The sequence below is a fragment of the Prinia subflava genome, chromosome 7 (genome assembly GCF_021018805.1).
Source record: "Prinia subflava isolate CZ2003 ecotype Zambia chromosome 7, Cam_Psub_1.2, whole genome shotgun sequence".
NCBI lineage: Eukaryota > Metazoa > Chordata > Aves > Passeriformes > Cisticolidae > Prinia > Prinia subflava.
This window is the reverse complement of record NC_086253.1, coordinates 29,597,460-29,614,280: the sequence shown is the minus strand read 5'-3', so window position 1 is coordinate 29,614,280 and position 16,821 is coordinate 29,597,460. Positions and strand designations below refer to the sequence as shown.

The 16,821-nt window shown below is 35.1% G+C and overlaps 1 protein-coding gene across 2 annotated transcripts in view; it reads right to left on the bottom strand.

Annotated features, from left to right (window-relative positions):
- Positions 1-2,434: 2,434 nt before the first annotated feature.
- TUSC3 (tumor suppressor candidate 3) overlaps positions 2,435-16,821 on the bottom strand; it is a 133,679-nt gene continuing 119,292 nt past the window's right edge. Inside the window, exons 8-9 of one of the 2 annotated variants that reach the window (XM_063402013.1) lie at positions 12,541-12,615; positions 2,435-2,719 (exon numbers count right to left, since the gene is read on the bottom strand). In XM_063402013.1, coding sequence (XP_063258083.1) covers positions 2,712-2,719; positions 12,541-12,615 — 83 coding nt within the window. In that variant the 3' untranslated portion in view covers positions 2,435-2,711. Of the gene's footprint in view, positions 2,720-10,089; positions 10,185-12,540; positions 12,616-16,821 lie in introns of those variants that run through there. The other variant, XM_063402010.1, reaches the window with a different exon arrangement.

The window sequence follows — 16,821 nt, the reverse complement described above, 5'->3', positions numbered from 1 at the left end:
AGAGGCAATCTGTAATGATAGGTGAAGGCACCTTGCTCAGCAGTTCTGCAATCTCACATCTGATTTCTTTCAGAGCTCTTTGATAAATGCCATTTAGATGATGGCAAGATCTAACCAGCACCTAGCTTATCTATTTAAAACAATTACATAGAATGTGCCAGACCATGTTGACCTACATTTTCCACCTAGCTGCTGCAGAGAATTTGGCTTCTCTGTCCCAGTCTTTATCAATGGATGCCCCTTCTTATACCTTTGTCATCAACTCCCTGACTAGTTCCCTGCTTTGGGTGTATTTTAAGAAGTCTGTGCTACCATGACAAGCATCATTTTCAGATGATCTTTTTGAACCTTTTGTTTTACACTTGACCTGTGCGCTACTGTGTTTTTATTTCTTTTTGAATTGTGGCACATATTTTATCTGTGCTTCTAATGAAATATTAAACAGCCACCAGGCTGCTTGTAGGTGTCTTGTTTTTTGCTTATTGTTTGTGGGGAGAGGGGGGATAGGTTTGTTTGCATTATTAGCTGCCTTTATTTCAAATATATTCCAACTTACTGCAGGTTTCACTTTGATTATCCTGTCTTGCAACAGCATTTACCCTACTGTACTGTTGCTGGTTGCTGTTACAGAGTAGCTATCCCATGAATACCTCTTACATATAATGTTAGCATCCATGCACTACTCAAGCTGCTTCTTTTGATTTGGATACTATTTGAGATCTATTAGTTCCATAAGGCATGTGTCACTGGAATGCTTTACCTCATTATAAGCTGATATATTTAGTCTCATTTGCATGAGGTCTTGAGATCTCTCACTATTACTTCCTGTCTGAAACTTGCAGTTTCTCTTCTTTCACTTTTCAGTCACTGTTGTCATCTTGATAAAGTAGCACAGTTAGAAATCTTTTTTTAGAATACAACTTCCAACCATGGAGACCTACCACTCTGCTCCTTGTTTTTCCCGCAAGATGTTCGCGCTGTTGCACTCTATGTAATCTTTCCCACACAGCCTCACTTTGTCACTTGGATATTTGGCTGTGCCATCCTTAAGTCATTTGCCTGATGACTGTCCTACTGATTTATTTATACTAGGGTTTTGAATCCTTGTTATACCAGGGCTGTTGTTCAATACCTTATAATTTAATCTTTCAAACCCTTTCTCAACAGCTTCTAACACTGACAAAAAGCTCTTGCAAATTCTGTCCTGGCTTCCTTGCACTAGCACGAGAATCATGGACAAGATGATCTTGCTTCCTGAATAACAGATGATGCAGCTCTGAAAAACTGCAACCCCCTTCACAGTCTACATCAGACTGTGAAACAGGTGTTTTGAGTTTCAGGTTTTATTCAGCCTTTAATTTAAATACTGCTCCACAAGCTTCTAGTGTTTTCACTAGGGTAATTAGCAGGTCTTGCTGTTTTTGTGCAAGATTATAAGCTGTCATTCCTCTTTCTTTTTTGTCCAAAACTGTTTCCCAGTTCTTAACATACCAGTATTTCTGGAGAAGAAATAAATAAAAGCATTAGCCGAAGTGAGTTTTGTAAAGTTTAGTCAATCTTATCCTCATATTTAGAGGCATTTTTATATTATGAATGAAGAAATTCCTAATGCTACTGACAGTGAATTGGTGCTTGGAAAAGTACCAGTTGGAAAACTACCAGTAGGGAGGAAAAGAAGTAGGACTGAGGTAGAGTATCTTGTGATGATTCTTGTTTCCTGAGCCACTGAGAATGTACTGTGTAGGTGTATACAAGTAATTCACATAATATGAGATGTGAACAGCTAAAAAATGGCATTTTTAAATGGCATTACTAATTTCTATGTCAGCCTTTCACAAAGCTTGGTGGACACATAAAACTGGTAACTGCTGTAACTCCACTTCCAACAGACTCATCTCTACTGTGTTACAAACATCATTCAGGATAATACCTTCCTCCTGTTTCTACTTCAGAAAATAAGCATGTTTTGGGTTATGAAATACTGTTGCCCCCCACCCTTCCACTTTGTCCCCACAGACTCAGATTAAAAGGATCTGAGTGCTGACTGAAGTAAGCCTTCTTGCCTTCAAGATTCCACAAAGAATTTCATTATGAATTACATCCTTTGGCATAAGAGGGAGATGAACTTTTGTGTATTCTACACACTGCTGAGTCAGGAAAAGAGCTCCAGGATGAAAATGTGTAGAATATAATTTGATGTTAATAGCTCAGCATGTCAGAGGTGATTAGAGACTATACAAATACTCTGTTACAAAGCAAAGTGAGGGTAAGGCATAGTCATTAAATGATAAGTTTCCACCAGGGTGTATCTCTTCATAGTAGCTAAAAATAGATGTTATTTTGTTCAGTTCAAAATGCATCTCAAAACAAACTTCAGGTGAAAAATCTCTTTGGATCCATGTAGTACAGTTAATAATGAAGACTTAAACAGAAGCCCATTATACAGAAATTTATTTCAATTCTTGAGCACACTATATTCATAACAGTTTAGCACTTCCCGGTGAGATATATACTATATGCTTCTATAAATTATGCATTCATTGCATAAAACTGCATTCATTTCTCTATCACCATACCATATAAATTACCACAAAAACAGATGAACCAACAAAAGATTCTTGAATACATGTAATATTGGTGGGCTGATAATAGCAATATAGCTTCTCTTCATGGTAAGCAGCTCTAAATGAATCCTGCTTGAATTCATTTAATTAAGAAGCTGAAAAGAAAGAAAACATGGTTAAATGCTGAAAAGTGCATATAAAACATAGTACCAAAATTATTTGAAAATAATAATAAACAAGGACTTGAAAACATTTATTTCAAGTCATTTGACATTTGTGTAACTATCTCTTTTTATATTCCATTTAGTGATTACTAAGCAAGCATGAAAGTTATCAAATAAAACATAAGTGATTGAAACTTAAATTTGCCTATTTAAAAAAATTAAAAAGCAAAACACTCTTCAAACATCTGTTCTCTTTAATCAAGTTTTGCATCTGCTCTTATTACTTGAAGTGAGAAATCTCTCCCAGGGGACGTTTCAGGTTTATTTAAAACCATCTTTTTTTACTGCTGAAGTGGCCCCAGAGCTGGAAGAGTACAGAGCCATTGGCAAGGCTCTGTAGGGTTGCAGACTCTTAAATTCTTAGTATTTTAATAAGTGAAGCAGGTTCCAATGATATTACTGTTTCTTTCTACACCTGGAAGGAAACTTTGTATTTCTAAAATATAGCTACATATTGCGTGTCACACCTTTCTATATACTTTACCAAGTCCCACAGACTGGGAAATGGGAACACAGAGAGAGACTTGTGCATGACTGTGGACTAACTGTGCAAATACACAAGCAAGGAACTACTGAATGGAAGTACTGCCTCTAGCTTTGCCTGGTAGGTCTTTCAACTCCTAGATATGCAGTGTGCACTAGCATACATGTTGTAGTAATTTCACCAGTTTTTCCATTCATGGCATTAATTATTTAATGATTTCAAAACATAAATACAAGTGCCACAAGCTTAAAAGACTGTATCAGTATAAAGATGTTCACTGCTGCAAAAAGGTGACAAGCTCCTTAGGCAAGACATACAAACCAAGGCAAAACAGATGGCAACTGGCTGGGTGTTGGAGGGTGAAGGGATTAACGATAGGGAAAAGCTAGTGAGAACAACTTCATGAAGAAATTAACTCTATAGGGCTGAAGGGGAAATAAGAGAATGCTGAGCACATGTGACCAAAAACATAACCCAGGTCTAGAACAGATGTGTAAGGGCAGGTATAGGAAAGTATTTAAGAGGAGAAGAGAGAGAACTAATAGTAGTGAAAAAGCTTGGAGAGAAGAGTGGGAAGGGCTGAAGATTTCAATAATCAGAGATGTAGGAGTGATAGGCTTAAGAGGTGTAAAACACTCAACGATGTAACAGCAAAGAAATACAAATACAGCAGTTGGATCACCATGCTACTACTACAGCTATTGGTCCTTACTTCCTGCCTATAAAGGAACTGCACCTTTAGCAGCTAAGAGACAATAAAGAATATAGATAAGAGAGACACTCAAAATTCTAAAACAAGTGTAAGAATAAAAATTTAAGCAAAGAAAGAAAAACCCTAGGGCAGAAAGTTGAACTACATCATGCTCCATCTGAACATGAGGACAAACTTTCTTATTTCAAGGGTGAGAGAGCAGTGGAACAGGGGATCCAGAGAGGTTGTGGAGGCTATTTCTGTCAAAAGACCTGCCTGGAGGTGATCTTGTTCAACCTCCTATACGTGAACCCACTTTGGAAGAATGATTCATCTCCAGAAGTCACTTCAACCCCAACCCTTCTTTGACTCTCCGGAAAACTACAAAAAGCCAAAACACCATGAAAAAATCATAGAGTATCCACAAAGAAGGAGATGGGGGTTGGGCAGCTTCTAAAAAATCAAGAGTAACAAACTGGACATCTGTTGGGATAGATCTGCAGCCAGACAAAAGAAAATATGTTCCTTTTTGCAAAACAGGGTGAAACAGAACAGGAAAGACTGGATAAACTGTACCCCTCCAGACATAAACTAAATGGCAATGGACAGAAATAGGTAAAAGTTAATGGCAAACTGTAAGACTTACAGGGAAGGCATACAAGCAAAAAGAGGCATGTTTAATGGTGATAATCACAGAAGGATGGTCCTACTGGGAGAAGAGCATCCAAACTGTTTGCCACAGTAAGAAGCACATCCTTCCTAAGAGACCTGCTACAGGTCTAGAATTCTACATCTAGAATTCAGTTCTCCCATTTTTTAAATTATTAGAAACCAGCACTGATGTTGATACTTCCCACAGAGAAGAATATGGAGGTTTGTGATTTTCATGAATTCAGCATGCTGTTAGATGGTTTAGGTGAACAGAGGAAGATTGTACTGTGTTGCCATTTCCCCAGAAGGCAGCTTCTTTCCTGAGCAACATACTGTTCAGCCACATTAACAGTAGTAGTACAGAAAATACTAAATGTAAGTATTGTTTTGACAACTGTGTATTATTGTTTTCCCATCTTTTAAAAGAATCCTGATTTCTGCTGTTTTAAAGAAAGTAGCCGATTTGGCTGGGCACTATAGATCAAATTGTGAATCCTGATATTTATCAGAAGTAGGTTTACCAATTCATAAACTTAAAGTGAATCAATTTAATTGTGCATGAAATATCTAAAAAGCTGTTAGTAGTGTGCTCATGTTTCTTAATAAATTTAATTTCATATGTCTATAAATACTATTTGTTCTATGTACTAATATTTTTCTAGTATATTTCCAAGAAATAACTATTCTATTTTATTTACTTGCATTTACTTTGAATTTCAATATTATACAGGATTTCTTTACTGAAACTAATTTAATTACAGCAAGGGTAGATGTGTATACAGTGAATGTAAGGATTTTTCAAGCTCTGGGGCATCTTGCAATTTGTGTATCCTGTTGCACTGACTGTCCTTCCCCAAGCAATAAATGAATACTTTATGTCTGACTTAACATTTATGGGTTTTTGATGAAAATAAGGCATCTTTTATTTATCGTGCTTTGCACAGCTTAGTTCATTTTCTCTGCTAGCCAATAAAGAATATGTATTTTCCATTCCATCAATACATAGTTCAGAAGGCTGATTATTTTTTATGGTTTAACTAAAAAAAAAAATCACATTACTCTTGTAAATAATACTGAAATATAAGGGCTATGAAAGATAATTGGATAATGAAATGTTCAACTGCAGGGCAGGTTCTAAGAAAATTCAAAACTACTTAATGAAAAATTATGAAAACAGAATTTTCAGGAGTTCATTTCATTTAAATTGAGATTAAAACAACAAATTATAAAATGTAGGCTTGAAAGAACAATTTAAAGTATTAAGAGCAATGAAACTGTTCTAGATGTTTCATTCAGAAAAAAGCAGAAAAAACAATATAGGGCAGTTAATTAGTTGCAGCCAAAGCTAAAAAAAAATCCAAGGATTTTTTTTAATATCAGTAAAGCGTGGATAAAACTTTTCTCGGTGTCCTCTTGAAGCAGTGTTAGAAATACGTACTTGCCCAAAATTCCCAGTAATAAAATACTGTGCTTATGTACCAATATCTTCTGTTCTTAGCACCCTCTCTCATTCTTTTTCATATTCTGTATGCTTTTTGGGCTGAAGCTGCCTAAGGTGGGGTTTCCAGAGAGCCAAGCTCCTTCCTGACTAGCAAAGTAAACTTAGAGTTCATGGTTTTGGCTTACAGTTAAGAGTAGTCTCTGTCACTCCCATGCGTATGAGCTGACAGATGAAATACTGTGTTGACATAATTACATTGTATTGCTCAGTCACTGAGTTTCTGATATTGAATATATAATTTTTTTGCTTTAAATACTAGGGTGAGAAGACTTCCAAAAACATTGTCAAAGATATATATCAACACTCTTGTCTTATCCAAAAAGAATTATAAAGAGAAAATGCTCAACAGTATAAAATAAAATTATTACATATCTTTCAATAGTTAATGATACCAATTAAAGTGAAAGCTTTAGCAAAATGAAAAATTTAATCTCATTCCCATAAAAAAGGTGGATTAGTACAGCCATGAAAAAGTCCTGCCATGGCAAAAATGGCTTTAGCAGAGCCATTTGCTGCATGTCAGCTCATTCATCATGATTGTGTGTGCTCAGTGAGTAACCTTCATGACGACCCCCACTTTGCATCACCTTTCTCATTTCAGTCCTATACTGGATAAGAGTATTTTGCCAGCATATTAATTAAATATTTTTTTGCCTAACCCTAGCCTTCAAGAAGAAAATCCTGTGAAAGAAAGAATCAAATCAGAATTGGAAATGTCTGAAGTGGATCAAAAAGAGTTTGTCAAAATTACTGTCCCTTCCTATATAAATGCCCTCTAAAGAGCACCTTACAGACCACATTAGAAAAAGAAATAATTGTCTTTCTCCACTTTTTAACTCTGGCTCTATGTTTATCCACCTCTGTTTTGATTCACCTTCGTTACATGGAGGTCACTGCAGAAGAGAGGATGCACAGAAGGTTGTGTTACTGTTTCACTTTTTACCAATGCATGATGTTTCACAAAGGACTGACTTGATTGTTCAGTGCCAGAGAACAGAAAAAAAATAGGACATTTGAATTTTTTTCTTTTTTAAGTAGGATAGCGAGGTTAATGCTTGAGGTCGTACACATAGCGTCAAAGCAATTTGAGTTTTCTTCAACTGTTGCTTTAGGCAGGCCAACATAATGTTACTTTTTTCCTGACAGATCATTAGTATGCATTGTTGTTAGTACTGTTAAAGGCAAAGCTTTAGTAGCCTGAGGACAATTCATCACATAAAGACTGATAGTTTCAAGGTGAAATCTACAACCAGTGAAAGGAAAAGGATAGACATATTTCATGTCTTAAGATATATCTGCACTGGGATCAACTGATGAGGCATGGAACTTCTTGGAAGATCTTAAAAAATTCAGACAAAAAGATTAATTTATTTTAGCAGATATGACTGAAGTTAAAATGCAGGATACTAAATAAAAAGGGGAAAGAGAAAACAACAGAGTTTATATGCTTGGTCCTCCTTAGTGTTTTGCCTGTTCATTAAAATCTGTAAGAACTATCCACAAAAAACAAAGAGGCTTCTCTGAAAATGCTACTGATTGTGAAGATGACACGTTGAGACCACTAAAATGTCAAAGACTCAACTGTATGTTTATTAAAAATAACAGAAAATTGGGTCAGAGCTACCCAAGAGACCAACAGAAACATGGACGATTTAAAACTGGAAAGTGTCAGATAAGAAAATTACACTTGTGTGAAACTAGTAAATGAAATTTGATAATAGGAGAGCAAAATAATCAGCTCTAGTGATGGTTTCCAATAATTCTGCATTGAGTTAGGATTTAAAATTGAATGATTAATTTATTACCATGAAAACTTGGAACAATCTAGGAAAGACCAACTAAGCCCAAAAAATCTTGCTTAATTGTGCAGAAGCAATAGCATTATAAATAAAAGCCCCTAAGAAAACCACACTTAGTCAGCTATTAAATGTTTCCTATGTATTTAGGCATACACACTGTTCATTTTTTTAATGAATTTACTTGATTTGTAAGTTGTGGTATTGAGTCTACTTAGCTTCTTAAGACAGAATTTGGTTTACGGATCTAATAATTTCCTCACAGTAACAACATGATGTGGCATTATTTAATCAAGATTGTGACGAATTATTCTTTTCACCATTGTCCTGGATTTACTTTTTTTAAAACTTTTTTTAGCATACTAACAGGTACGCCTAATTTTGATATACCTCACCTATCAAACTAATTTTTTTTTTTTAAATTAAACTTTTAATAGAATTCTGACCTCTAGCCCCAAATCTTTCTGTCCTTTATTCTTAGCTGGGATAATAAAAGAGAAGTATGAAATCTACACCGGCCTCCAACTTCTGCTAGACACTCCCATTAAAAGATATCAGATATTTCAATAAATTCTAGATTAATTGTGGGGAGAATAAAATAAAAAAACCCACTCCACCTAGTATTTACACTGAACAGATTAGCAAGAAAAGAGGGGAAAGCCCTACATTATTTAAATTAAGATTCTCAAAGCTTATAATATCTGATCCTACATGATATGCTCAGTGATTAAGTGTGCAGTAACACCAATGGTATTGTGTTGGCATGCAAACTCACAGAGCACACTAATGCTCTCAATGCTGTTCATCATCAGCCATCCCAGGTATCAGACAGCAGCCAAAAACTCCTATTGCAAACATTCACAAAAGCAATGGAAGCTCTGGCACACATATATAAGCATGTTGTTAATAGGTGATACATAGGTGAACATTCCCAAGATGAACTAAAAATGAAACTAAGGCAGCTGCCAGGTTCTCTTTAGTGACTGATGAATTGCATGGTAAGGAACACGCTACCACCACCACCTTCTCCATTTAATAAACTTGTTATGAGAAGATGGAAGGGAGCTGAGACCATGGTTGCTGCTCTTTGGCAATGCTTCTCAAGTGAGCTTTGAGCTGCAGATTAAGCTCATAAACCTGACTTCTTTAAAATGTAAGACTTAAGCAGTTAATGGCAGGCAAGAACACCTCACAAAACTGGAAAAACTGGATCCTAGCCATTCACCCCAAGTCAGTCAAGCTAGAAGTTATCTCCAGAGAGGATGCTGGGAGGCAGGAAAGACTATGCCAAATGGCAAACTGATAATTTCATACTGATGAAATTTTGCATTATGATGCTACTGGGCCCTTTATAGACATCTTTCTTCAGCAAAAATTACTAAAAGCAGGAGCACACCTTGTGCACATATTGCAACAGGAAGAGTTTCTTTGTCTTCAGTATGGTGTTATTAAATAATAAAACTAACCTGAAGACCTAAATGTCAATTAAACAGCCTAAAGAGACCAAGCTCTGTAAAAATGAGAATAGTTCTGAAGTCTTAGAGCAAAAACTAATAGAAAAAATGTAAGGTAATATCTGAAATGTTACATCTAAGTTGATTTGCAAGGCTGAATCCTTTTTAGTGGAATAGAACACAGAATACAAAACTGGCTCTTGTACTAATTATGTGGCCTAATCAGAGAAATCTACTTTTTCACTTGTCAGAAAAATTGCAGCTGTTTATCTGAGAGGTGTATATATGATTTAGAAAAACTATAATCCTTTCTCTGCTCCATGGTGTGGCTGACAAAAGAAAAGGGGACTTTTAGTGAAGTCACATCTTAGCACTGTACAGTGCTTTGTTGTTTTGTGCCCTGTCTTATGTACATCTCAGTTATTCAAAAATAAGCAACTAATAAAGCCTTACAAATGAAAGCATGTTTTCTTTTTTTATTTTTCAGGGGGCACTGCACCTGCCATGCATCTGTAGTCAAACCCTATTAACTGGTCTGCTTTATCAGTCATGCTAACAGTAGCATTCCAGCCCTTTTTGGTTTGCTTGAATTAATCACTATTCTTCTTGCTTCTATCACCTTCCACTGACTTCAGTGGTAAAGATTAAAGATTGTTTAACTGAAAGCAACTCTAAAACTTTTACAAAGCTATTACAGTCTATAGGATGAGAATTTAAAGACAGATTACCTGTACGGGTAGCCATGGTATTTGGAGCGAAATATTGACAGCAGGAAGCTGAAGAAAAAGACCACAAGACCAAGGCCTACCAGACATATTACTGGAAAGAAAACAACTTTGTTTATTAGCACATAAAAGATTTAAAACTGCAATCCCTACAAAGAATATTATTTACGTCAATCATTTATAGAGAATTTTGACACAGTTAAATACAAAATGTTACTGCCTTGACTACTGAAGCCCACTATCTTCTGACAGGATTTCAAACAGATAGGGAAATAATATTTATGGTTATTAGGAAAAAAAAAAACCTGTCAGAGCAAATGTATTTTCAAGAAAAAAGTAGAAATTTGAAAGTCAAATGTATGTGGATGCAAACACCTTACTGCTGATAAAGAATTTAATAACCCATTAAATTATACACATCAAATAATGTAATTTCAGGTATTTGCTTGTTCCTTTTGGAAAAAAAATACATTTAGGAATATGTCCCTTCCCTAATGGAATCATGTTCTCTCTAGCCAACCATCTATGGCTGAAGTAGCAGTAAAGGCAGCTTAGTAACTACTTTATTTAGTTATTAATGGCTAAAAATTTCACTGTTCTAAGTTCCAAGGCTGGCAGACAAATCACTTTTTACTCTTAGCTCACTAGCAGTATAAATCTTCAGATTCTGAAGGTAAATAACAATGATGCAGATCTTTTGATACCATCCAGGTGAAAGTGCTTTGCATCTTTTCGGACAAAGAATGAACTAACAAAGTAAATGCTTAAATTAACAAAGAAAATTTGGAACATCTTTTGGCACTGTGTGGAATATAGCATAAAACCTTCTTGATTGTGATAGCCCACTCTATTGCATGTAGGTTTTTTTTTAAAAAAGGGGGACATGTTACAAACTGAGATGCACCTCATCTACATCAGATAATGTTTTGATTCTAATGAGGTACTTTGATTTTAATAACTCCTCTCCTTATACTATTTTCCTGCTTTATCCAGCCCTTTGCTATTGAATTGCAATATTCATGCTTCCAAAGTGTGCTGCCTTTGACCAAAGGATGAGAAAACATGAAGCCAAGGAAACTGACAATGATGCATTTTTTCATTAAAACTGACCATGTGGAAAGTGACACATGTCAACTGGAATATAAAATTTCTAGTTATTTTGAGAAACCTAGCCATGTACAAACCTAACAAACCCTAATAAACACACTTCATTATAAAGAAATCACCACTCACGAATATGACTTCCAAGCATGGATGAATAAATTGGAAGCATGAACAGTACAAGGCAGATACACAGAAAACATTTGCATAATGGCCACAGAGCAAAGAGCCTGAATTTTTACTGCAGCCCACCGATATTTCAGTGTGCCTGTGTTCACAGGCCCAGATCTAAAATCATATTCCAATTAAACTTATGTCACTGGATCCTTTGATATCACTGTTAAAGCTAGTTACTGTAGAAGATATTCAGAATTAATGAGAGATCTACAGCTTGCTGAAGGAGTCCCTCAAATCACTATAGATTAGAGATATCTCTAGCCATTCAACCAGCTATTATGAAGAGCTCTAGAATGCTTTTAAAGAAAATAGTTGGCCAGCTCTATCTGCAATAGTGTGTATTACAGGGAAGCCAAAGAACTGATCTTGAAAGAAAAGAGGGGACAGTGTAGGAAATCTGGTATCTTCCAAAGACCTTCAATGGCTTATATGAGAAAAGTAAGTTAGGGGATGCAAAAGGTGCAAAGGTAGATGGGCATATTTGTTTCAACCCATGTCATACTCAGTAAAACCTTATTGGATATAACAGTGAGAAAGTTTAATTCTGGATAAAACACTTTTATATTGAGTGTTTATGTAATTAATTGACCAAAAAAACCCCAAACCCCCCCCCCCCCCCCCAAAACTCACCTCAGCAATATTCTGAGTAACAACAAAATTCAGAAAAACATAAAAAATGCATTTCAAGCTAAATAACTTTAGACATTACAGATTAGGATATGTTCTGTATTACAGAACCTACAGCTGGATTTCCACCTTCCTCTGGAGACACAATACTGGCAAAATTACTACTTATAAAAATTTTCACACTCTTTTGGATGTTGTCATCTTAAATGCACAAAGTAATTTTGAAAACAATGTTTTTAAACTCTGGTTCTTTATATCACTGATTTTTGATATAATTCAAGACCCAAAAAGCATTAATGCAATGCAGTAGAGATACTGTGTCAAGCTGTACCTTGGCTGCAAAGGCTTGAAGTATTTTTTTACTGTTACTACTTCATGTGAATGCAGTTTTATCAACAGTTTTTATGCTCTTCTCTTTTCCAAACAGCTAAATGTAAACATTGGTTTAAGGCAGAGACCTTCTGAAAACAATCAGATATTCACATGTAATTTTGCAGTGTCTTCCGATTGTCTAAGCATTACCTTAGCTCTAAAGTACAACTTACTTCTCCTTTTTCCAACATCCCCTTTGGAGGTAGCAGCTTCATTCAGGAGTACCATTCCCATGGTGATAGCAGCATCTGTATCGCCATTGTCAAGGAAAGCAGCAGATGTGTGGATACCTCAGAAAGCCACAAAGGTACATCTACGAACTACAGCTTTCAAGTTCACGCAACAAGAGAGGGTATTTACGTATAATAACTGGGTATCACAATCTGTACTGTGCCAATACACTCACCTGTGGCAAAAATGAGTAGGATTTTTCTTTGTGCAGTCTGGATTTTAAAAAATGAAAGAAGGTTGAAGAAGCTTACAAGGACAAGTCATCAAGTGGGACATAAATTCTGGACAGTAATGGAAATAGCCATTTCCCAATATTTTAAAATATTCTGTATATAGATAGCAAAGGATTTTTTAAAAAATGAAAACTCTAAGATCCAGAAATCAGTCACTGCAATTGTACACAATTCACCAGTTATTTGACACAAACAGAAGCAGTTGGACTGGTTTATCGTCCTCTGCATTTAGATAAGACATTAACTCCCTCTTTAGTGTCATATTGCTTAACAGTTTAGCAGAGAAGCATCTCAGAGGCAAAGTCCTCAGTCACTTTTAGTGTTTTGTTGTCTCATTATAACTGTTACAAATGTGAACAAGTACATAACGATAAAACAATTTCACTAATCCAGCAAGCTCTTAAGCCATTCTCTTAACTGTTTATGTGAAACCATATAAACAAAAAGGAATGGTTACTACTGTGCATCACATCTGTTCTGAAGCAGAGGCAAGCCTGAACACCACTCTGAAGCAGGTGTGAATCATGAGAGCCATGGGTCACAATAGCAGGAAACAAAAACTTCAGCACACTTTACAGATGGTCAAATAAGGTTGGAGTTTTCAACATGACTTAACCCAGGGCATGAGGACTACGAACTTCAAGAATAAGATGTTATTTATGCACACAATTCAAGGAGATACTTCAAATCTGCTAGACCCATAAGTAATATCTGCATCTTGCAACATTACACTTACACTAATCATAATGTATTAATATTTTTCATTTTAGGAATTTTCAAAATTAGACCAAAATTTTCAAAGACATCTGAAATTTTCATTGTAAAATTTTAATTAAGCTGAGCTTGAGAAAAAGGATTTAGAACTGTAAATGCTAACACAATCACACTTCGTCAGAGATTAGCAGGTGGATTCAGGTTTGACTTCCAAATTTTATAAACACAAACTGAGAAAAATCAAATGAATAATAACAAGATTTTAAAAAGTAAACATCAATGGTGAAAGATGGCAGAAGCAAATAGGTAACATGAAGGAAATGTAATTTTAACATCACCTCTTTGATGCAGACATCTACCTGCAGCCCTAAAATAAGCTCTAATTAAAATCACACTAGTAGCTCAATTTAAATTCCTCACACATATAAAAACTGCAAAGCATAGAGCCAGTCTATGAATAATTAGTTACGTTCAAGTCATCCAAAAGCTTATGACTACACTTAACAAAATATTAAAAAAAAGAGCAAAATATTGTGAAAAAAAATTAATCTTGGAATCCATAACACAAAAATTGCATTCTGAAAACTTGACTTGTTAAGAATCCGATTCACGAGCATGGGAGACTGGGAATCTCCTGTTCTACTGCTAAAAGAACTGGGGAGAATGTCATGAGAATTATTAAATTCTTTATTTTCCACTGTTACAAAAGCATAAAGATTAATTCATTGAGGCAGTTGTCACAAAAAGGGCTGAGAATAAAATAAAAAAAATTACACATATATTTCTACCCTATTAAAGGAAAGCCCCTAAGGTAGCATTATCTAATAACTTTATTTTACCAATTCCTCACTTAGATTTATAGTAGTGATTTTCTCCCGAGTTTAACAGCCATTGGAAAAAAAAACAAACCTGTCCCAAGATGTAAAGGTAACTCACCAGGTCCTCTTGGGGAAGTGCTCCTTTTTGCACAGGTTTTGAAATGCCTTGTAAATGGTTTTTTTGGTGTGGGGTTTTTTTGTTTGTTTTTTCCAATTTTCTCAAGCAGTATCAGTACATAATGTGGTTCTTTGCTATTTCCCTTACCTGGCTGTTTCTGGGAGATAAACCAACCAAACACACACTAAAAAGCCATTTGGGAGACATCCCTTCTGTAACATAGTTCTTATTTTCTTAGCAGACCATGAGTTTAATTCACTTCTTTTACCATCAGGAACAACAACCTCACAAAAGTAAGTTGTTTGCTCTGCAACTGAGAATTACAGCTCTGTAACCACCCGAATTGTGCTGAGTTTTTCCCCCCCTCTCTTTTGGAGCTTCACATCATTACCTCTAAAGCTTCCCTCACAGTGTCACTATTTTTGCTTCAGCTGTTGCTTTCTAACTTTAGTCATCATTGCTGAGCTTTCAGCCTCATTGGCTGCCTTTTACCTCCAATATCAGCTTCATAGCCACACTGTAACACTGTGCATGGTACTTGCCTCAGCTCTCCAATGCGAAAATAAAAATTCAACCTGAGTTGTCATTTCCATACAAGAATTAGCTTTTTGCCACAGAATATATAGCTTGTTACTATTTTTCACTCATTTCTAACATCCTATGTTATGCCTTTACACTAGTTTGATATTCTACAATATAATGCAACAGTCCCATCTCTGAAAATAATCTTTTACAGTATTGCAATTCTCTAACAGTGCAGAATGTAAAATTTTAGCAAGTGGGTACTTGGACAGTTTTTCATCTGAAAAAAAATGATGCATTAAAAGATGTACTTATTTTCCAATTCGTCTTTATCTGCCTCACTATGCATTATGAAACTATTTTGAAATATGAGGGGAATGCTGCACTCTCATAAGCCATGGCAAGCAAATGTTTTAAATTCAGATGTTCATGTTTTATGATAAATTTCTTCCTCTATAGATTTTTTTTGTGTAAACCCTGTTATATACCTTCTCAAACTATTACACTTTTACATATGAAACTTCTGCTTTTCCTTTTCCCAGCTGATACATGTTTTCATAAAAATTGAAAACATGTTATTTACATAGGGCTTTTGAAAAGGTTTTGAATTTTGATACAGGAAGAACAACAGTTTTAAAGTAGGATGAAAAAGACACTAATCATCACAATTTATAAGCTTATACAGAAAAGCATCAGTAGTAACAGAATAAAATATTCAGCCCTGAAAAAACCAAGATGCTTTATCAGAAGTAGGGAAAAAAACCAGACCACTAAATCCAAAACAAAACAAAAAATACTGGATGAATAAAAACCAAAATTATAGTTATTCTAAAAATAGAAACTAATTGCTAGTAAATTTGGGATACTTATTATTAGCATACTGTAATAGAAAATTTAGTCACAGAATGCCCAAAAGGAAGAAAACCTGATAATTCCAAAGTTTATTAATGTAATACATAATTTATATCTTTATGTCATAAATTTATTCCTAATTACTAGTAAGCAAGGAATGAAAGAAGGAGAGAAAATAGCTTAACAAGCATTTGGTTACTTTTGTGAAAAAAGTTTGGTGGTCTCATTCATATTCAGTTGTATTTCTGCCAAGGGTGCAAAATCTGGCACTAGCATTACAAATACATGAAGAAACAACTACCTTTTACAATGCAGATCATGCAGTTTCTTAACACATGAGCAAGAAAAACTAGAGAACAAAATATTCATCCACTTGAGCCTGTTCTCAGTTTACTGTTAACTAAAATGGGGACAGATTATCATGCAATCTTTAAAAACTGCTGGTTCAATTTATCAGACATGGAATAAATAAAAGCACATACTTTTTGGTCAAGGAGTAATATGAACAACAAAGATCTGCTAGATCTGTGGTTTCATCTTTTTTTTAATTTTATTTTCTTTAATTATTTTTATTTTTTTGTTTGTTTGGTTTGCTTTTTTGCTGGGGGGTGATGATTAGAACATGAGAAATTCTTTGGCCTTATGCCCTTACAAGAGGGCATATTATACTGATAGAGATATTTATTTTAACCTTTTCCTACTGAGACTTAAACTTCTATGTTTAAGGTGCCAACTACTGTATGCTTCATCCCACTGAAGTAGGATGATTCCTAAACAGAAGCTGAAAAAGTGGAGAACAGTCTGAACATTATTTATTTGAATATGGATTTATGGACGAATTTTACACAATCAAGCTATATTTAAGTATTTTTTAATGGCCTGAAAACCAGTGGTAATGACACTAACAACAGCCCTGAACATTCTTTCTGTTGAAAACCTTCTGGCTTCAGCTACACTGACTGGTTT